Source organism: Miscanthus floridulus, chromosome 8 (genome assembly GCF_019320115.1).
Source record: "Miscanthus floridulus cultivar M001 chromosome 8, ASM1932011v1, whole genome shotgun sequence".
Classification (NCBI taxonomy): Eukaryota; Viridiplantae; Streptophyta; class Magnoliopsida; order Poales; family Poaceae; genus Miscanthus; species Miscanthus floridulus.
Window position 1 is genome coordinate 171,294,683 of NC_089587.1, and position 22,547 is coordinate 171,317,229.

The following is a 22,547-nucleotide window of genomic DNA, read 5'->3' on the forward strand; positions in this document are numbered from 1 at the left end:
CATTCATGTTATCTACTGAGGCTTGGGGATGGTGCGATGATGATCTTTTTAAGACTGAGACAGTGGAGTTCTGCAGTGATGAGTATATAGTTATTTCATTCTTCAATGAATCTTGTGACAATGTCGTTCCATTAGTTGCACATTTTATCCATTTGTTAGTTAGCATACATCCATTGTCAATGATGTCTTTGCTTCATAAAATTTATCGGTTCTTCTATTACTGAGCGCATCCCATTGCCAATGACGTATTTGCGATTGCCCTTGCTAGAAAGGTAATTTATTACTTAGTGAACGTCAATATCAGGCTTATTTTTCTCTTTAGCTTTCCAAACTATACCTATTATTTGTGCATTGTACCTTTGCTTGTCTCAGATTAATTTTCATGGTTTGTGTCAATTTTTTGTGAGAAAAATACACTAATAGTGTTCGGGCAGCTCGTTGGAAATATTGCATGTAGAAACAATTTGGACTCATCTTGCATTGGTTGGTTGTTGGAAGGAATTTTAATAAAAGGAGGTTGCCTGCATAGTCAGTCATCGTTGATCAGTGATGGAATATAATTAAGTTACCTTGTGTGTTGTCGTACTTCCTTGGTTGCTTAGTGCGACACTGCTTATAATTGATAGAAACAATGGTTATGCCAGCTGGTTAAACACCAGCACCTGCATGTAGCAGTTCTATGCAGACATTGGGGAAAGGAAGGTGTTGGCGGTTCTATGTACAGACAATAATATATTTACAGTGCCCCTCCTGACTTTTGTTGGGTTAGTGTAGCGTTCGTTGTTTCGGAGTTTTAGGATCAGATATGATGCCTCATGTCATGTTCTTGGAGTTCCAGGAACAGATATGATGCCTCATATCATGTTTTTGCAATAATATGGGACATTGATGTGAAAAGAATATGTTATCGGCAACCGATTCAAAAGCCGATCACTCTCTGTGTTGGAGAAGAGCTTCTATAGGTGAGTTATAGACTAATACCGACTAATGAGTCTATGAATTCCAGACGGTTTACTGCTCTGATGGGAATTTTGCGGCTGCCATATGTTCGGAATAGTTCTGCAACCGTGTCTCTATTGAACTATGTTTGCCTCAAAGATGCCTACCTGACATGCCATACTGGAATCCTTTTACTGGATCTTACACCATTGTTTATTGATGGTAAAGTATACTGCTTTCAGTAATGCTAAAAAGGGGGTTAGGTTTCTAATCATTGTTCTCTTTTGTTGTCCTCTTCTCAGGTTCTTGGGTCAAGGGCACATTCTTAGTATATTGATGCTATGCTGGTGCTTCATGGATTCATCTGCACATCTATGTGTCTCTAACAACAAATCAGAGGTAAAAAGTAGTCAGTCCAGTTACAGAAACAACTCTGTTGGTGATTAATTCTTTTATATCATTTCTCTGTACTCCGTATCCTGCAATATAGTTTGTCTCTGCTTTTACTTTATTTACTAAAAATGATCGCATCCACAGCTGCAGAGATTGTCTGTAGTCCGTCAAAACCATCTATAAATATAGTTAATAATTTGGGCTTTCCAAACATTAAACTCTACAAACCTACGGGAGTTAGCGTCCTCTTAGCATGGCCATGTTAGCAAAATTTACTTGAGGATGCATGCTGGTACAAGATGTTCTCTGTCACATTGACATCCCTGAAAATTTGAGTGGCACAACTATCTGTTTCCCAACAGTTCAGATATCCAAGTATTGACACTATCAATTGTTTTACGAAGATTTATTTAACTTTGGCATGGTTTCATGTACCCCTACTATTAATTGGTTCTTATTTGGAAAGCACTTTACGTATTTTGCTCTTCTGCCACGGATCATATATTCCATCTCTTGTGCAATGGCTGACCCTTTATGTGACTTCCTTCTCTGTCCTTTGCAAGCATTTAGATGTCATTTCGCTATATAGATTTTTTTTTAAAAGATCCATGCTCATTTTGATCCTACCCTTATATGCAGCAACGTATTATGATACATTTTTAGTTCCATACAAAGGTGTGTGAGATCAAGACTGAGTATGTTCACCTACGGCGTCTTTGTCATTATAGTCTGACACTGCCTGCAATTCTGAAATTATTTTTCCCGGATTCAATCTGCTATAGTACAGGAATTTGTAAACCTCATTTGCCTTCCTGGTTATTTAGTGGATGTGTTAGTTTTTTTTCCAGCCTGTATAATATGGAAATCACTATGCTAATACACTTGGTAAACTGCGCTGTTATGATCTATCCTTTTCCTTCAGCTCAGTCTAGGGACGTATTTGGTTTCCCTTCTGATTTTTTTGTTCTCATTGCCATTGTGATTCGCTCGTTTATACATGGAATTATTCAGTTCAAGGGACATGGTTGCTTCGATCCTCGCCTCATTCCGGTTTACATAAAACCTTAGCTATACCTATAGTAATATCTGTAATTTTGTCTTCTCATATTATGTGCGCTTCCTGATTCATTAGACCTCCACCTGGTAACTTATGCATGGTTGTCTCAGTGACCATAGAAATTTATACATTATTTTGCCTTATGCAGGTGGCAGGTGTTTCGTTGCAGCGAGTAGGGGCAAGGCAGCCGGGCCAATGGTGCGAGCGGCGCTAAACTTTCAAAGGTAAATAAGAAAAAAAGATTGGTCCTAGCATTAAATTTCCAGTGTGTACCTTCATGACGGCTCAGCAACAGGCTTACCATGACAATTGTGTTGCCTTTAGGTCGATGCAAGTGCCAACTGTCTGCTTGCAGCAAGTAGGGACAAGGCAGCCAGGGCAATGGGGCAAGCGGTACTGCCTGCAGTGGTCTGCAGAGTAGTAAAGCCAGTTGGGCTTCCCAGCAAGGTAATTTATTACTTGGTAGCACTGCAAAATGAGGGTATTTCTATTTTTTTTTCTTTAGATTTCTGAACTGAAGCTATGCATCCTTCTATGATTCGTACTCTATACCTACTCACTGAGTATAGCTTTGCTATCTGAAATGTGACTTTCCTTTTACCTAATATGAACTTTGCCGCTGCAATCTGGAGTATAGCTTTGCAACCTGCAAGATAACTTTGCAATACGGATATTTATATTCTGTTTCCCCTTGCCATAAACTGAATTCATATTTCTTCTGCGGTAAAATGGAATTCATTATACCTCGTCAGTGCTAAATAGTACCATGTACACTCTCTAGAAGCTGTAGTTAGGTAAATAGTTTGAAAACTACAGTTACAGTTCGGTAGTCCAATTGCTGGTGATCATATTTTAAGGCACATACATTTTTCATGGTTAAATCAAATTTGCCTAAACATTTGATCTCATTGTATTTATTTAGCCGTGCAATAGTTTCAGTTTGGAATGCAGGTACGCTCTAAACTGAATGGAAATTAGACCATGCTACTTATGAAAACCTACAGCTGTTTATTACAGTCTATATACTCCATATTCTAGATCTTCTCTACGCCTGCCTACGCGCGCAATGGCGCGCGCCTTCCACTAGTTTTGAACAAACTGGAAGACAAGGGAATGTTGCTCGCAGTTACAGTGGGTTTTTTTTTTTGTCGTGGTTGCTCTTTGGATCTTTGAATGGGACTGCCTTGCATTGGACCCACTAAATCCACAGCAAAAGGAGGTAGGCTGGAACAAGCCAAGAATGATTTAAAGAAGAGAAGAGCATAAAGCAACAGCTTCGGCGCAAGAAACCACATACTATACTTGTATAAAGCACCACAAGATGTGTTGTCTTTGCGTAGTTTTTGCATGGAGAAGCATGCTGATGATTTCCCTCTCTTGAAACAGAAGATTCCGCCGCATACATGTTACACGAAGATGGTATCCTGCTGGCAGACCATAAAAGCGCCGCGCTCTGTAGCAACAGTCCATAATCTCAATCCCATCAGAGTTTGGTTTTGAGGGTTTTCGTTTGCAGAGTGCCCTCATTGGAGCACACGATCCAAAGATTCAGGTATAGAGATAAATTGTACAGAGATGCTTTGTTAGGGGAGAGAGTGCCATGGTTGTGGCAGTCTGAGCAAGATGTATGTAATATATATAAGTTGAATAAAAAGAAGTGTTTTTATCTGTCTGAAATGAACGAAATTGATCTCTAGTCTAGGACTAGAAGCAGCAGTGGATCCTCGTCAAAGTGATTTTTTTTGTGTGCGACACATTATCATTTGTTATTATGCTATAACATCTCATAGCCATCTTTGATTCGTAGTTGAAACCAGAAGATGTTGAACTGTTAATGCTGGTCAGCGCATTGAGTAGTTGTTTCCTTGTCGTTAGGTGGTTAGTTACACCAGAGCAAGATGTTCCACAATTAGGCTCACGTTGATGCAACTCCTTGTTTTGTGGTTAGGTGGTTAGTTACACCAGAGCAGAATAGTCTTTTTGATCTCTCTACTATTACTCGAGGCTCAGTTTGGTCCCTGAACTTTCAAAACGGCTATTTTAGTCATCAAACTCTACTTTTAGGCTCAATTTCATTCTAGAACTATAAAAATAATTGTTTTAGTCCTCAAACTTTGTATTTTGGGCTCAATTTCATTTATAACCTATCAAAGTGTATTTTGTTCTTTAAACTTTTATTTTCAACTCACCTTTGTCTACGTTCTATGTGGAACGCTGCACTGTTGCATCTGGTTAGCTCCAACACCACTAACGATTGGAGATAGAAAAATAATATTCATCCAAAAACTCTTTCGTGGCCATTAATAATTTCAAGCTATTATTTTTAGTGTTATCTTATAATGGTACCATTTACATATATCTGATTAAATGATATTTATGGGAGTAATTACAGTTGCATCGAACACTATTTATTATTTAAGAATGCATGGAAAACAATAGCAGATCTATAATTTTGATAATTTATGGATGAAATTATGTCTAAAATATAAATTTTTCTTTTTAAATAGACAAAATTGAGTTGAAAATAAAAGTTAAATGCACTTTGATAATTTATGGATGAAATTGAGCCCAAAATACACAATTTACGGACTGAAACGATCATCTTTATAGTTGTAGGATGAAATTGAACCTAAAACTAAAATTTGAGAATCTAAACAGCCGTTTTAAAAGTTTAACGATGAAATTGAGCCTCGAGTAATAGTTAAGGACCAAAATGACTATCGTGCCTTTTTTTTATAACAATGCCTCTTGTTGATGTGCTCTTGCACAAGAACACTCGGTTGCCTACTCGCCTGACAGTGACATATCAAATCTCAGAATCAACATTGCATTTGCCTGATATGAAACAATAACCAGCCTTTGCCCTCAAAGGAAATAAAAACGACAAAAAAAGTAGAAGCCAAGAAAACAATATCAAGAAGCGGACACACAAAAAAAAAGGACAAAAAATAGTATAGAAGCCAAAAAGATTAAAACACAAAATAAGGACAAAAAAATAGAAGCAAAAAAAGAAAGAAAGTGTTATTATGGGCTTGTTTAGTTCCAGGGTGTCACATCGAGGTGTTCGGATACTAATAAAAAAACAAATTACAGAATTGGTCAGTAAACCGCGAGACGAATTTATTAAACCTAATTAATTCATCATTAGCCCATGTATTACTGTAGCACCACATTGTTAAATCATGGCTTAATTAGACCTCAAAATTTTGTCTTGTAAAATAGTCATAATCAATATAATTAATTATTTTTAATCTATATTTAATAGATCGTACATGTGTCCAAACATTCGTATAAACTTTTAGGAGCAACTAAAGGCCTATGTCAAGAATGTGATTCGAACCCATGCCCTTTCGGACCAGTACCTGAAACTGGCGCCTTAGACTAACTAGGCCATCTTGACATTGGCCTAATACCTTGTATATAGCTTATTTATAGTATTTATTCATTCATATCATGCTATCACATTAGCAATAATCCTCCGAGATATTGGTTGGTTTGCTCTGAATCCTAGTTTTTATTTTTTGCCTTTTATTAGGTGATGCAATCTCGTTGGCACTTGGCAGCCACTTCGAGAGTGTATTGATCCCTCTTGTTAAAAATACATGTTTTACAATCTTTAGAACATTCCTTAATTGCATCGTTAACTAATTTCCACCGTATGGAGTAAAGTGATCAATTTACTTCATTAACTCTCATGCTTAATCTCAACTCAAAAATAAAAGAACATGGGTCGTGAACCGGGGGGCGGGGTATTTAAGATTTTAACAGGGAGTAAAATAGCTTCTTTTATGGTGTAATATTTGGAAATCTTTTTATAGTACTATAACCTTTGGCATTGATGTCACTTGTAATCAGAATTTGATGAGGAAATGGGATGATATTAGTTGTACTTGTACCCTCATCAAACATCCATATTTTTGGTTGGATGGGCTGTAACTTATATTATTTCTTTCTTGATTTTGAATAGGAATTTCTTTTCTCTGGCTATTGTTTCTCTTTAGATCTTACGAGTACTTAGTACGCTCTCAGTTTCCGGCTAGACAGCTTTTTCTGCCAGACAGCAATTCCACGATGTCAAATTTGGCCGAATTTACCAGACAAGCTATCTGACAGGCCGTGAACCAAACATACCCTTAAGGCATGATTGGTCTGGGACCAAGCTCCCACCGGCCTGACCTAGTCCATGCAAAAAAGTTTTGGTTTAGATGGAAGCACATGCATTCTTTGAGGTTTGGTCATTTGGATGTGTAGGAAATATAGGAGATGGCTTGTTCGGTTGGCTGAATAAGCTAGCTTATTTGCTGCCTTATAAGCCACGGTACAATATTTTTCTTTCTCAAAAAACCAATCATACAAACCAGCGCAAGCGGCTTTTCGACCGGCCGAACACTCCTACCCGCACAAGCTCTATGCACAAACGGAGAAACTTACATCCAGATCGAGAGCCAGACTTGGACGCCTCCCTTGCACCCCGCTGAATAACACAAATGCCCGTCCAGACAACAAATGGCTCGGAGGTCGCTTCCGTCCAACCTAACTACAGTAAAAACGTGTATCCAATCACGCACGCCATAAGACACTGGCTTCGCAGAAGAGCACGTGGAGGAAAAAAAAAAGAGACATGTATCCATTTCGCCAATGACGAGGCTAGTTTGGGGAATATTCACATTAGACACTGAGGGCCTCCTGGGAACCTAGGAACTGTGCAGGAATTTCACAGGTGAGCAATTTCATTTCAATCTAGGTCCAGTTTAGATCCGAAAAATTTGGCAAAATGAGCACTGTAGCGAATTTCACAGATGAGCAATTTCATTTCAATCTAGGCCCAGTTTAGATCTGAAAAATTTGGCAAAATGAGCACGGTAGCGTTTTCGTTGTTATTTGGCAATTAGTGTCCAATCATAGTCTAATTAGGCTTAAAAGATTCATCTCGTGGATTTCGTCTAAACTGTGTAATTAGTTTTATTTTTTGTTTATATTTAATGCTTCATGCATGCGTTTTCGTGTTCGATGTGACGGGGAATCTTGAAAAATTTGACGTTTTGTGAGGGAACTAAACAGGGCCCTAGTCAATTTGATACCGTTGCACTCCATTCAGGGGAAATGCTAAGCCGAAGACAACTTTGAGGAAAGTTGTTTTCTTAGCCATAGGATCTTTGTTTTGAGATTTGTTCACTTTGTTTTGAGATTTGTTCACTAAATGGCTTCGTTCGTTTCGCTGGAAAAACAAGCCGAAACACTGTTCTGGCTGATTTGTTGTGAGAGGAAAATACTGTTCCGACTAAAAAATACGAATTATAAAACAAGCGAACATGACTGATATGAATAAATAAGGGAGGCCAGGGAAGGGCAGGGGATGCGCGTGTGACGAGCACTGCAACCCACCGTTGCCACTAGTGTCGTCGCCGGCTAGTGGTGACGGGATGGCGGCGGCCGCTGCCCTTGTCACAGTCGGGCCCCGTTCGGTTTACCTCATATTCGACATTTTTTCAGCCGGAACAGTGTTTTGCTCTCACAAAAATTCAGCCAGTTTGAGCCAAATTTTTGCCAGCCAAACGGGACCTCGGAGTCTCATAGAGGAGGCTCTGGCCATCTCGCATACGGAAAGAGTACTAGGAAGAGAGCAACGGACCAACTTCATACATGTATCTTTGGTAGACAATAGCGATACAATATATGTATAGTATAAAATATTTTTACTACATATACAAATAAGTTGCCTGTGGGGATGTTTGGTTTGCAGTCACAGTCCGCCACGCCGCAAACTGTGGCTTGCCACAGAAACTGGAGCCCCTGGTTGGTTCACGCGCGAAACGAGGCAGCCACAGTAGTCACCGCGAAGTGTGGCAGTAAAAAATCACACCCCAACTGCAGCACACCATAACTTGAGCAAGGTCAATGTATATGGACCAACCGGCCCGTAGATGGGTCTCATGGCAGAGGTCTATAGTTAAGTTGGAGGCCACAATGTATCTGGACCGGCTGTCCATAAGGCTAGGTCCCACAGCCAATAAAATATCCCACACCCCCAACTTCCCCCATCTGTTCGCGCGACGGAGAAGTCCAGGGCGATGCAACTCCATATCCCCTATCTCCAGCACCGTCTTCTCCGCCACCGATCTCCTTCCTCGCACTAAATCCGACCATGGCCTTCCCCTTCCACCTCAGATCTCCAACTTCCGTGCTTAGATCGGGCGTCAACCAACTCAGATCGGGCGTTTCTTGCAGGGGCACGGACGCCCAGGGCGGCGACCTAGGGAGCCACGTGGACGGCCGACGCTGCAACCTGGCGTCCTCGCAGGCCACCGACTGCCTGCACCCGCGCGAACGCTTGGCACGGTGACCTGGCGTGCACCGTCCGGCGGCACCCGCGTGCACACCCGGCTCGTAGATCTCGCTAGGCACTGGCCGGGATGTCGGCGCGTGCACAGACTCCCGAGCTGGGGCATGCGGACAGCAGGGGAGCAGGACTCACGGGGCACCGACCCGTTCCTCATCTCAGCAGCAGGTATAATCATTTCCTACCTCCGATCCGTGCATAGTAATAGCAGCTGCTTTAGCTTTTATATAGTTGTAAAAATGAGAGTTGGAGTTTGTAGCGTAACTAGCCTAACGAGGTTGAGTTCGTAACCTCCGATCCGTGCATAGTACTACTTCTTTTTGCAAAGTATGAATGAACAATGAAATAAAAGTACAATTGCCTTATTTCAGATACGAGTACAAATAAATTTAAGAAAACACACGATCCTAAATTTACATGGATGAGACTCTACTCTTGGCCGGGTGCATGTTGCTGTGTACTGAATTTTTGCCAAATGTGCTCTATCAAATCTTCCTTGAGACGAACGTGAGTTGATCGATTGCGAATTTCATTGTCTTTGTCTAGTATATCTGTGAATCCATAGATTGATCCATGTGCAAGCCCGGTTAAATTTGGAGAAGATTGCGCTTGCTCATATGTGTTATCATCTGGTATGTCATAGATGCCTCTCTCATCCTCTATTATCATGTTGTGCAATATAACACATGCATACATAATATTGGCGAGTTCTTCCCGTTCCCAAAGTCTTGCTGGGTGACGTATGATAGCCCAACGCTTTTGCAACACCCCGAAAGCTCGTTCCACAGCTTTTCTTTCTCCTTCTTGATAGCTTGCAAACAATTTATGCTTAGGACTTAGTGGTCGGTTGATTGTCTTGACAAATGTGGCCCATTCTGGATAGATGCCGTCAGCTAGATAGTAACCCATGTTGTATTGTGACCCATTAACAGTGTACTGAACCTCAGGTGCTTTGCCTTGTAGCTGTTCTGTGAATAACGGTGACTGGTCAAGCACATTAATGTCATTGTTCGAACCAGAAGCTCCAAAGAATGCATGCCAAATCCATAGGTCATAAGACGCGACAGCCTCTAGCATTATGGTAGGTACCTTATAATCACCTCGAGTGAATTGCCCTTTCCAAGCAACAGGGCAATTCTGCCACTCCCAATGCATACAATCAAGACTACCCAACATCCCAGGGAAACCACGCTAGTCTGCTACTTGCAGTAAGCGTTGGATGTCTTCACTAGTAGGTTTGCGTAGATATTGTGCACCGAATAAGCTTCTAACACCATGAACAAAATGAATCAAACACTCCATTACTGTACTCTCGGCAACCCCAAATGTTTCATCCATAAGATCTGCTGGTGAACCATATGCCAACATTCTAATGGCAGCAGTACATTTCTGTAATGGTGATAGACCCACTTTGCTAAATGCATCTCGGCGTAGACGAAAATATGGAGACCAAACACCTAGAGCTTCAACTATGCGCATAAATAAATGCTTCCTCATGCGAAATCTTCTATGAAACTGATTATCTGTGTACAAGGGAGTATCTGAAAAATATTTACCAACTAGTCTATTGTGATCATCTTCATGATTTCTGTTGATGTACCTCCTTGTATAACCCCCACGTCGAATAGAGGACCTAGCTGATTCTGCTTCAATCTCAGCTTCAATCTCCTGCTCAAGCTCAGCCTCAATCTGTGCTTCAAGCTCAGACTCAATAGAATCATCTGAGTCAGTTGACACTTTTTCTAGTGAATGAGGAAGTGGTGTCTTGTGTGAATCAGGCAGTGGTTGTGGACTGGTGTCTAGTGAACGAGGGAGTGGTGTGGTGGTCATATTTGTAGCTGTTGTCCACTTGTATGCAACAGCTATATTTTTTGTCTTTTTCTCAACAGCCATCTGCTGCTTCTGGCATGACCTAAACAGCTATATTTTTGTTTGTCTTTTTTCAACAGCTATATTTTTGTTTGTCTTTTCTCAACAGCTATATTTTGCTTTTGTCCATACCTCAACAGCCATCTGCTGGTTTCATTAATAATGGGGTACAGCCATATTAAGCTTACAAATACACTGCCAGCACTAAGAAAAATAACAATTACACTAAATATTGGTGGTACAACCATGCTACCTAATACATAAAAACTAATTAACTTGAAAACAACAATTACACTAAATATTAGGGATACATGCATCTCTTGCTGCCTTTCTACTCCTCAGCCAAGTCTTTTGCTATCTGGTCCATTATGTTGTCATGCCTTTTTTTTCTTTTTCATTGAAGTTTGAGGTATCTATTGCCAACAGTTTTAAATATGTCTTATACTTTTTATCTCTTGCAGTTTTTGCTTTCATTGACATAGCTTCATGATACATAACCATATTCTGACTTGGTTGGTTGCTCAAAGGAGATGGTGTTGTAGATTTTCCTGTCCCTTTCAGCCTTGCCTTCGCTTTCTTCTGCCCCTCAGGACGTACCTCTCTACTCATGGTTTCCCCCTCTGTGTCTTGGTTGGATGAAGAAGTGTACGCTCCTGAGTTAGATAGCTTGGTCCTTTTTGTTGTCCTCTCCTCTTGGATGATTCTGCGCCATTTGGGCATCTCCTTGGCCACCTTCCACAGGTACTCATATATGAAAGACCTACCCTTGTTGCCTCCCTTGAACATCTCATGGGCTATTTTCAGGACCATGTCATCAGATTGCCCACTGCTGCGTGCACTCATAGCTCGAGCATAAGCCCCACTGAACTTTGTGATATCCCTCTTGACATCACCCCAGTGTGTCTTCAATTGTTTGACTGACCTCTTGTGGCTATTTTTTGGCGTGTTGTCGTTGAACTTAGTAGCTACAGCTTTCCAATAGTACTCACATTTCCTGTCGATGCCGATTACGGGATCAGTGGAGTGATGTGTCCACGAATTGAAAAGCCGCTCATTTTCTTCTTCACTCCAATTGATGCGTTGATGCCTCTTTGGTTCTTCTTCTTCACTGCTATCACTTAAATCTTCAATGTTGACTGATTGCTTCTCTTGTTGTGCAGAGCATCGAGAACTAGACTTGGATCCATGGGAAGAAGTGTTGGCTGCAGCTCCACCTAAATGGCCAAATTGAAGAACTGGTGGAGGCCTATTGGCTACAGGTGCACCCAAACTTTCATGGAGATGAAATCCTTGAAAGCTAGGTGGAGGAGCTTGTAGCCAACTCCCTTGTTGTTGAACACCTTAAAATCTGGGAGGAGAATGGCCATATGGTGGGTGGATTCCTGGAGGACCAAAAGGATTGAAGTTCTGTAGAAAATTGGATGTTCCAAAGGGAAACTGGGATTAGGGTGTAGGTGGTGAGATTTGGCCACTGCTCTCTGAGTATTGGGTTGGAGAGCCTTGATTCAGGAGGCTAGAAAAGTTTCTGGGCGAGGGTTCCATTGTTGTGTTCTAGAGTTGAAAATCTCAGGCTCATGTGTGAAGAATGCAGCACGAAGCTTCAGTTTTGTAGGCAGAGAGGGCTTCAGCAAAGAAGGCATGTACAGGAAGGAGGAGGCCAACACCCAACGCCCAACGGCTACCTTCGGAAGGCCAACGACTTTCTTGTTTATTGTTGTGTGTCAGATCTACAGTGTACAAACCGTTTTTATTGTCTTCTGGGCTGCCCATAGTGTTATGGGTGGCTTTTACCTATGGACTGCTTATGGACTAGTTCTACAATGTACCAGCTATCTGATAGTAAATATTTAATTTCCTATGGACTGGTTTTGCCAACATTGTGGTTGCTCTTATCGCAGTTTGGACGTGGCTAGCTCCGAGCTATGGCTAGTATCCAAATAGGCCCTGCATCTAGCCGCACGCTACTTGCCGCAAGATCAACGGCAAAAATATTACTTCCCAGGAAGGCCGTTCATCTCTGCATTCTTCACTTTTTTTTCCAGGTGCGTTTAGTTCGTGAAATTTGGGAATTTAGCTACACTTTTGTTTTTATTTGGTAATTAGTGTTCAATCATGGACTAATTAGGCTCAAAACGTTCGTCTCGCAATTTCCAACCAAACTGTGCAATTAGTTTTTTTCATCTATATTTAATGCTCCATGCACGTATCGTAAGATTCGATGTGATGGCTACTGTAGTATTTTTTGGAAAACTTTTTAGAAACTAAACACAGCATAAACCACCAACTCTCTGCTGCCACCTGCTCGACGCCTACTCCTGTGTGTGTGTGGGTGTGGTGGGGGGGGGGGGGGGGGGGGGGGGGGGGCTACCGCTAGGTAAAAGGGTGGTGTCCTTATGTCCCGTGTGTTATTTCGTACAATTTATTGCGGTGATATATACTCCTCGTAAGTTCCAAAATAGGATATATTATCTATATGGCCTTTAAAAACTGCACCTTTCTTCTATGTCCTTTTTTTTCTTGAACTTACCTATGTAATGTCCGAAAACAAAAATCCTTACATGTATGGCCTTCCATTGGTTTCTAACGGCATTAAGTCAAGGGTAAAATATGGTGAAAAAAATAAAGTACAAATTTTATTTTGTCTATTTTAAAGTTAGAGTAATATTGCATAAATAAGGTCACGCATAACGGTACATAATAAGACACATAATCAAATACACAAATACATTGCAATAAAATTAGCTTATCAAATACATAAAAATTTACACAAATCCAAATTTAAAAGAGACAAAATAAAATTTGCACTTTATTTTTTTCGCCCCTGACTTAACACCGTTAAGTGCCTGAAACCGAAGGAAGGTCATACAAGTAAGGGATTTTCGTTTCGGGCCTTATAGGTTCAAGAAAAAAAAGGACTATGAAAGAAAGGTGCATTTTTAAGGTCATAGAGGTAAAATCTCTCCAAAATAGTCCCAGAACAGAGGACCTTTTAGAGTTGGCCATGCGTACCAATGTTATTATATCTAAAAGACAAAAATGTCCATGTGAAAAGAAGAGAGATAGAGATAGAGATGTACTACCTCCGTGCATAAAAAATACAATTATGGGAATTGTACTGTTCCAATTAACTCGTGTTTGACCAAGTTTATAGTAAACAGTATTAGCTCAAAATAAATTGATTATGAAAATATATTCTATAACTAATCTAATGTTACTTATTTTGTCTAATGAGCGTTCATACTTTTTCATATAATTTTAGTCACATTTTAAACTATGTGACTCCTCGACATATGAGAACTGCATTCTTTTGTGAACGGGGGAGTATAGAAAAAAAAAGAAAGGTGTATTAGAAAAGAGACAGACAAGTATTGTGGGACAAAATTTGGATGCTATTAACGTCAACTATTTTTGGGACGGTGGAAGTAAATTATCAAGTCGTGACTCGTGAGTACAACTAGTAGTGGCGCAACCAGCGACTTTGATTAAGAGGGGCCAGACAAATATGATGACACATCTAAAAAAAACATGGTGGACCGCCGTGGGGAAAACACCCCTCATTGCCTCACTGGCGAACGAAAGCTCGACGGGTCGATTCCACTCGCAAGCTAACTACCAGAGCTAGTTTGGCGCTCGATTAATTGGAAGACAGTGGACTACGCAAGGCCAATTTCTTTGGACGACGTCATTTGGACTTATGGCGGCTGGTGATGGGCAAACACTTAAATTGGAGACGGGCGGCGTACGGTAGCAGCGGTGGCAAGTCTAGCGCGACTGCGGGACCCCAAACCAACCTCCGGACATGCGCATTTACCATCTGGGTCCAGCGCTATGGTTAGGCCTTGGCGCGGCTCGGCCGGCCGGCGCGACGACACTTCAGGTGACACGACGGGAAACGTGGCGTGGCACCGCACACAGACGTGTAGGCGATGGCAGGCGGGGCAAGCCACGCGCATGCAGCCAGAGGGTCAACGGGAGCAGTAGCCGCGTGGCAGTGACGGATGGCGCGCAGCGCGACCGGGGTGCAGTGCGGCGCGACGGTGAGCCGCGGGCTCAAGCGAACACAACGGATGAGGCAGGGCAGCCAGGCTTGCCGAGCCTAGCGTGCGCGAGTGCGAGCGAGGAACGTGCCAGGCGCGTCAACGGCGGTGCGGGCATGCGCGGCAATGCGCATGGGCGAGCGGCAACACCGGCCGAGACGTGGTGACCGCGCCCAGACACCGAAGCCGACCGAGAACGTGCCTTGCATGCATTTTAAAGCTGTTCAAAAAGCCAACTCGAGGATCCGCTACACCACCTATTTTACGCTCTAGCTGGTATATCAGACTACTAAAAGAGACCCTAAAACCATGCCAGGCTTCGTCAACGCGTTGTCTGAATTAAGAAATTTTGGCTAAGTCCTAAACGGTTTCGCGTCGAATGCGATTTCCAAGCTACTCGGTACACTAGCTAGCGAATCCTGTTCTCGACCGTACGTATTTCACCGTCACCTACGAAGTTCATGCGACAAACTTTACTAAACCTTTGCATATGCGTTCTATAGCATTTTCGTTTCATAAAAATTCATTTAGAACCCTAAGTAATACAACGCGACATGAAATGTAACATGCGTTTCGTGTTTCAAATGAACGTTTCAAGTTTCGTATATTACTTTATACTCTATATTACACACAAGTATGATGCTCAGTGTTTTAGCAAAAAGGGTGTTACAGTCACCATATTACTCCATCTGTCCCAAAATAAATGCAATTCTAGGACTAGGCACACAAACCAATGCTTAGATGTGAAATTACAAAAAATGCCCCTTGTCTTTTGTGACTATTTTTTTTTCTGGTGTGCATGTCTGGATAGAAGTATCCGGATACTGCCTTGTCTTTTGTGATAGATGAGTCAAAGTAGCAATTTTTGTGGGACAAATTTTAAACTATAGAGTTGCAATTTTAAACTATAGAGTATCGTTTAAAATGGTGTACAGTATAGTCTAGAATAGAAAATTTCGTACCAAAGAATATCTATATATGCCTCGATATTAAATAGCAAAATAATTATTCTATTTTATTGTTCACCTCCCCCTAACTACTTGACAGTGGAAATTTTGCTCTCCTCTTTTTATATCTCAAACTACACCTATGCACTTCGTATAATGTATGTAACCTAGACTCATGGCCCGCGAGTATATACACGTTACAACAACTCACATCTAGCAATGATTGATATAGAGTCGGGATCCAATACGTATTGAGTCACGTCGTCAAAGGCATTCACCTCTACTTTTTGATAGTGCAGTCAGTGGCCCCGTTCGCTTCGCTGAAAAAACAAGCCGAAATACTGTTCCGGCTGATTTATCGTGAGAGAAAAATATTGTTTTGATTAAAAAAATAAGCTAAAAAGTACAGATTATAGAAACGAACAGGGCCAGCAAGCAGCCAGAAAAGAAGTCAAAGGCAGGCGTATCGTGCATTCGTGCCGGCGGCCGGGCCCATTTACACCACCGCAGCCGGCTTTCCCCGGAGCGTGGAGCCCATCGGAGCTGCTAACGGCCCTTAATCTCGATCGATTTGGTGAACGACAAGTCTTGCAAGTCGCAAAGCCTGCCCCTCCAAGATAAAATTTTAAAAGCAACTTGACGGAAAAGCTATCTATTACATTATTAATTAAAAATTTTAAAATATATCAACATGCTAAAAGGCCGATCAACTGTTTCAAGACACAACAAACAACAGTATAAGCAATTACAAGCACAACAGTATATCGTCGGAATGGTTATTTGGAACCTCAACATATGTCGCACAACATAACTTGCTACCCCTGCTCCTGTCACCCACTATAATTACACTTGTCAGCTATCATCCTACATCGTATTACTTGGATGACAAAATCCAACATTTCGATATGCCATTGTCATTACATGTGTTAGCCACTACCATGTAGGGCTAGTCGTCGCTGTTCGCTGCAAGCCATGTATACATCATGACTTTAGGCCTGGCCGCTTGCGCATTTATTGACACTGTCCCACACCAAAGTAGCTCCTAATAAGCATAACTAGCCGCCATGCCCCGCTGCAAGTCGCTAAGTTGATACGTGAGCAACTGTCTCTAGCCGTTACCATAATGTCCACATCCTCTACGATTCGGTTGTATACATCGCATCATTCAACAACCTCGACACCTCATCGAGAATAGAAAAAAAGTCACGTTGGATCTTCAGTTTACAACAAAAGGCCGACTCGTGCCGGAACGACCAGCCACAGTATATGAGTATGGGACCACCTGCGGCCACATATGCAGGCAACCACTTGTACATGCCATCATCTCTCGTGGCAGCCTCCATACCAACTTTGTGGACACCGTCACCCAATAATTGCCATACTACAGCTGACTGTAACAAGTTTTTTTTTTTTTTACAACACACAGCGGTTATTACCACATCTTTTAGAGCAAGAGACGCAGCCACAGCTTTTTAACAACCATTCATTCACAGATCACCAGCGCTGGACGGGGTGCATCTGCTGTGGGTAGTTAGCAAATACTACCCGTCAGGGATCTATTAATGGATTCCGGATAATGTCCAAGCGGGAATCCGAAATGCCCGTTTTCCACAGGTACGCCAACGATTTACGCACATTCTCCCTGGCACGTGGGACCAGAAACGGCGGGAGCCACATGTCAGATACGTAATTCGCACGCCGTCTGGTGCGTCTGAGCTCAGTCACAAGAGAAAACGATGTGTCCACCGGCGAACTGACGGCTCCGTCACGCGGCGAACGATAAAAACGCCGCGAGGCCACCAGGCGAGAGGAACGCGAAGGAAGTGCGGAAAATAGGCCCCTTTTTTTCCCCCTTCTTCTCGTGAGAGATATTTCGGAAGAGGAAGAAGTGCGTGCCTTCCTCGCAGTTCATTCGTCGCCGAGGTACAAGCCCCTGCCTTTCCTCCCATTTCGTCCCTGTTCGTCGGTAATCGTTTCCGAACCTTGCGTTTCGTGGGATTTATCGAGGCGAGGGCTTCGATTTGACCCAGGAATCGCCCAAGTCCGCTCGTCTTCGACTTCGGTTCATCCCCCGAAACGAAATTTCTAGGGTTTTAGTGTCAATTTTGTCCCCCTTCGTTACATTTGATTGGAGGTGGATTGGGCCCCGTTCTGATGATTCCCTGGGTTCGTTGGATGGCAGGGCACGAGATCCTCTAGAGGTTTGTGCTGTTTGGCGTGAAATTTTGGGAGCGATTTGCTTTTGCTCACATGGGGGATCATGTCGCGGTGGATGTTGGGGAGCTCGTAGCGTCCCGAGTCGGTGAGGCAGCCGGGTTGGTGTCCGGCGGCAAGGAGGAAACGGAGGCGCTGATTGGGATGGTGGAGTGCCGCATTTGCCAAGAGGAGGACCTCGCAAAGAACCTCGAGAGCCCCTGCGCTTGCAGCGGCAGCCTCAAGGTGCGTGCTGCCTTATTTCTCTTCATTCGAACCAGAAACTCTGGGCCCATTCCATGTTGCTTATGCTGTTTGCCTCTGGTTCATTCTATTGTCAATTCATAGATGATAGATAAATTCTTAAATCTAAGTATCTAAAATGCAAGCAAAATATCACATTGAGACTTAAACCTGAATCTTTGTTAGGACATAACATAGCTGTTGGATCCCATGCTGGTTGCTAACTAATGTGCTCAGTATAAGTTGTTACTTGAGATGTTCTGGCTTTTCAGATACATGTCCATATGAGGTTCCTCTTCACTTTTTTGTGATACAAAAACCTGTTTGGTGCTGTGGTTCATGATATTTTCATGAAAAAGTAGTTGCACAAAGTGATGCTAGTATGAGTGGATATCCTTTTTCCCTTGATATTTTCATGAAAAAGTAGTTGCACAAAGTAGTTGCATGCTTGGTTTAATCGTCGATGTTGCTTAAAGAGTAGGACATCCTTTTCCCTTGTTGTTAGCTACTTTGCAAGCTTAACAAACAAGTCACAGGGGCTTGGTATCTTGTGTGGGTTGCCTTCAACTGAAGACTTCGGTCATTGTTATTGTTTAAAAGTGCTTACCTAAGTTCGTCTTTAACCATCCTATATGTGCAAGCCATTGTGTAAACCCGTTTGCTAATTTTGTTTATACTGCATATGTTTGTACAGTATGCTCACAGGGAATGTGTGCAGCGTTGGTGCAATGAGAAAGGAGATATAACCTGTGAAATCTGCCATGAGGTAAACAATTGAGCTACTACTACAAATGTAGCAAAATGGAAACTAATGCATGTATGGTTTTGTTATTTCTTGTATAAATAAGACAAATGATTGATTTTGTCCCTTTCGTTTTCTTTCAAAGTTTTCATTAGGCTAAATAAGTGTCTTGCTTTTTGTATTTTAAACAACGTTTTGGGTGCACCTGGTCTTAATGCATGGTATTATTATGTTTCCAGCTATTGTTTAAACATAGTAATTAATTTGTCAAGATGTACTAGGGCCTGCCGTATGCAAAAGGGATGTTCACGTCCAAGGATCCTTTCACGAGCAAGAGGGTCATAAGCTTGCATCATAAGAAAAGCTATTTTTTTTAGCTGAAAAGATTTTGTATCATAAATTTAATAATAATTTTCATGAATTTGAATCCTCACCGATTACCTTCTCTGCACTATGTTCGCCTTTGCAGAGATGTTTATGCTTCCTTGCTAATTTGACTGCAAACTTTGTTGCTGTAAATAGATTACGAATTTTATTCTCTGTTTATCAGTCGTACAAGCCTGGTTACACTGCCCCAACCCAGGTGCATCATGATGAAACTACCATAGAGATAAGGTGTGTTATCTCTACTCATCAAGCTAACCTATTTTCCTTCTATCCTGGTGTTTATGCGAATGGTATTTCTGTGTGATTATCAAAAAATTCTTTGTACACAGTAATTTATAAATTTCTGTAGGTATCTCATATTTGCATTATTTTAATTATCTCTAGTGGTGGAGATTGGACCATCTCTGGCAACCGTTTGGATTTACATGATCCTAGAATATTGGCAATGGCTGCTGCTCAACACCATTTACTTGAAGATGAGTATGATGAATATACTGCAACAAACAACAATGCTGCTGCGTTTTGCCGCTCTATATTTCTGATTGTGAGTTTGTTTGCTTTCTATTATAGAAATATATGTATTATTTTACCTCTATTATGTCAAGACAATAAATCTGTAGAAAGGTCAAACATCTCTTCTATTCAATGGACCTTGTGCGGTTGTGCCTGACCCCTTACCTTTTCTCCTCAAACAACAACTAAAGCTCTTGCTGCTTATTTAAGGCTAAAAGTTGCATCTTAGATTCTTAGATATTTTGGTTTCTTTATATTATTATTGCTCAAATATATTTTTCTTTCTTTTTTAGTGTTCCCAGTTTTACTATGTAACATTAAGTGATACTGAAGCGTCGCTATCTCTGTTCAGTTGATGGCCCTTCTGCTCCTGAGGCATACACTGACCATTACTAACAGTGATGATGAAGATGATGCATCTGCTATTTTCTCGGTTAGTGATTAATACGCTGTATATCTCCTATGGATTTTTTTGTTGTTGTTGATGTAGAGTTAACTGACTGTTGATCTTTGACAGCTATTTCTTTTGAGAGCAGCTGGATTTTTGCTGCCATGCTACATTATGGCTTGGGCTATTAGTATCATGCAGCGTCAAAGACAAAGACAGGTTGGTGGCTTGGTGCTAGTGGAAATGTTTTTCTCTTTCATGGTGCTAGTGGAAATGTTTTTCTCTTTCATGTGTTTACTGACTTGACTCTTGAGGAAAAAGAATTCCACAACTCTATTCATACCTAGCATTGCATTGAATAATACTCCCTCCATCCACAAAAGAATGCAACTATGGGATTTGTGCAAGTCAAACTAACTTAACTTTGACTAAGTTTATAGTGAATAGTATTAACATTTATGTCTCTAACTAGGTTTACTATGAAAATATATTTCATAATTAATTCGATGATACTTGTCTTGTATCATAAATTAGTATTTTTTCTATATAACTTTGGTCAAACTTCAATTCTTTTGACTCCTTTTGTCGTCGGAGGGAGTATATCAACAGTTAAGCAACCTAAGATTTTCCCCTTTGGTAGCATACATATCCTTGTTTGAACTTGGGGGTTGGGATCTTGGGATGACCGTATTTGTCCTTTCTGATCAAACATGAGATTTCTAGGTCAGAAAAGTTTGATCATTCATTGTCTGGTTCAAATTTCAGTAGTTTTGTACCCCATTAAGTGCGTGGGTTGGGCTACGTGGAGTCTTTATGCCAAATTGACATAAGAACACATGGTTCATGTTGTTCATTTTGATACGTCAGGAAGAAGCAATGCTATTGCCAACGGAAGTGGCGATCATTCTGCACCGGAACGGAAGAACAATGCAATTTGCGGTGGCACCACCAGAATCTCCTACCTCACCTCAGCCCGAGCCAAACCAATAGAATACATCAGTGGCAGTCTCACAAGTGCATAACAGATGCTTAGCATCTGTGGGCTTAAAGGTGGAAACTCGAGGACATATTGCAAAGCCTGTTGCCTCGGCCACCTCGAATGGTCATGTTGCTGCAAAAATGTTGTGCCTTTCTTCGAATTGAGTTAACTTTCCAGCTGAGATTCAATGCTTGTTTGATGGGCTCTCAGCATCTTCTGTACATAAAGAGATTTCAGTAATAAGTGAATATAAGTTAAATCAACACAAAATTTGATTTTGTACTGTGGCATATACGACTATACGAGTTGACAGTTGACACATGCAACTGATCACATACTGCTGAACAGATTTGTTAAGGGCAGTGTAAAGCAAAAAAAAAAAAAAAAAAAAAAAAACCTGCTCAATTCGTTTGTAAGTAACTGTAAATCCGAGGTGACTACCAACTGCAGAGCTATGGAAAGCATATATGATCATGTGTTGCAAACTTGCAATGAAGCGTTCGACCCCACCCAAACCATTCTCATATACTTCTTTCGTCTACGAAAGAATGCAATTCTTACATTTCGAAAAGTCAAACAGTTTCAATTTTGATTAAAATTATATAAAAATATACTAAGACTCATGAGACAAAATAAGTATCATTAGATTAGTTATATAGAATATATTTTCATAATAAATTTATTTCGAGACAAATACTAATATTATTTACTATAAACTTAGTCAAAGTTAGGCTAGTTTGACTAGCACGTTTTTCATAATTACATTCTTTTCTAGACAAGGGAGTATACGAGAAGACCTTGTTGCACACGGATGTTGAGGAGAGAGAGAGATGTTAGTAAGCAAGTCTTGCGCATGTGGGTTAGACGACTATCAGCTTGTTCGTTTGGCTATGGCTTGTCGTAAACGATTGTAAATTTTCAGTTGGAACAATATTTTTCTCTCACACAAACCAGCCAACAGTATTTCTTCACGAACTAGTAACGATACAAACCAACCAACCGAACAGGCTGTATCTTGCAACAACTTCTGCAGGGCAAGAAGGGACGGTTGCAGAAATAGAAAACAACTGGTCATGTTTGTTTGTTTGTTTTTTGAGAGGACAACTGGTCATAGTTGAGATAAAGCATCAGCCACCTGATTATTAGTTCCCATCTCATAGACAATCTTCTACTGCATACCTAGAAGTTTAATAGCAACCTTTTGTTTTCCAAGGTGCATGAAGTCTGCTAGATGCATCGAACTCTTTTGATCAGCAAAATTTCAAGAACACAACCAACTGTAAGCAGCATCACCATTGATCCACCACAATGAGGGCCATAAACTTCTTTTCATAGGTGGGAATACCTTGGTTTTCGGGTCCAAGAGATTTACTTATGAAAGCAAATGTGTGTCCCTCCACATTAAGGACAGTTCCCACACTATTCTAGCAAATATCCGTTTCAATGTAGAATTGCTTGGTAAAATCTGGAAATGCCAATACAGTAGCAGTACGGAGAGAATTGCTTGCGAATAATGGCAA

The 22,547-nt window shown here is 41.2% G+C and overlaps 2 protein-coding genes, 1 long non-coding RNA gene and 1 pseudogene across 3 annotated transcripts; 2 read left to right on the top strand and 2 right to left on the bottom strand.

Annotated features, from left to right (window-relative positions):
• The first annotated feature begins 812 nt into the window (after positions 1 to 812).
• Positions 813 to 2,606, top strand: LOC136473997 (uncharacterized). Its single transcript, XR_010762821.1, has 3 exons — positions 813 to 1,161; positions 1,242 to 1,338; positions 2,538 to 2,606. It is a non-coding gene; the product is annotated as an uncharacterized lncRNA (long non-coding RNA).
• A 6,552-nt stretch (positions 2,607 to 9,158) lies between these two features.
• Positions 9,159 to 10,622, bottom strand: LOC136470175 (uncharacterized; annotated as a pseudogene).
• Positions 10,623 to 10,964: 342 nt separating this feature from the next.
• Positions 10,965 to 12,368, bottom strand: LOC136470176 (glutathione S-transferase T3-like). The gene is made up of 2 exons (XM_066468111.1): positions 12,341 to 12,368; positions 10,965 to 11,851 (listed from the first exon to the last, which is right to left on the bottom strand). The coding sequence occupies exons 1-2, from the start codon at positions 12,366 to 12,368 to the stop codon at positions 10,965 to 10,967; spliced, it is 915 nt and encodes a 304-aa protein (XP_066324208.1).
• Positions 12,369 to 17,368: 5,000 nt separating this feature from the next.
• LOC136473998 (uncharacterized) lies at positions 17,369 to 21,318 on the top strand. Its single transcript, XM_066471617.1, has 8 exons — positions 17,369 to 17,505; positions 17,765 to 18,021; positions 18,713 to 18,784; positions 19,311 to 19,375; positions 19,532 to 19,691; positions 20,013 to 20,093; positions 20,178 to 20,267; positions 20,916 to 21,318. Exons 2-8 carry the CDS (start codon positions 17,833 to 17,835, stop codon positions 21,036 to 21,038), a joined length of 780 nt encoding a protein of 259 aa, XP_066327714.1. The 5' UTR covers positions 17,369 to 17,505; positions 17,765 to 17,832; the 3' UTR covers positions 21,039 to 21,318.
• The last annotated feature ends 1,229 nt before the right edge of the window (positions 21,319 to 22,547 follow it).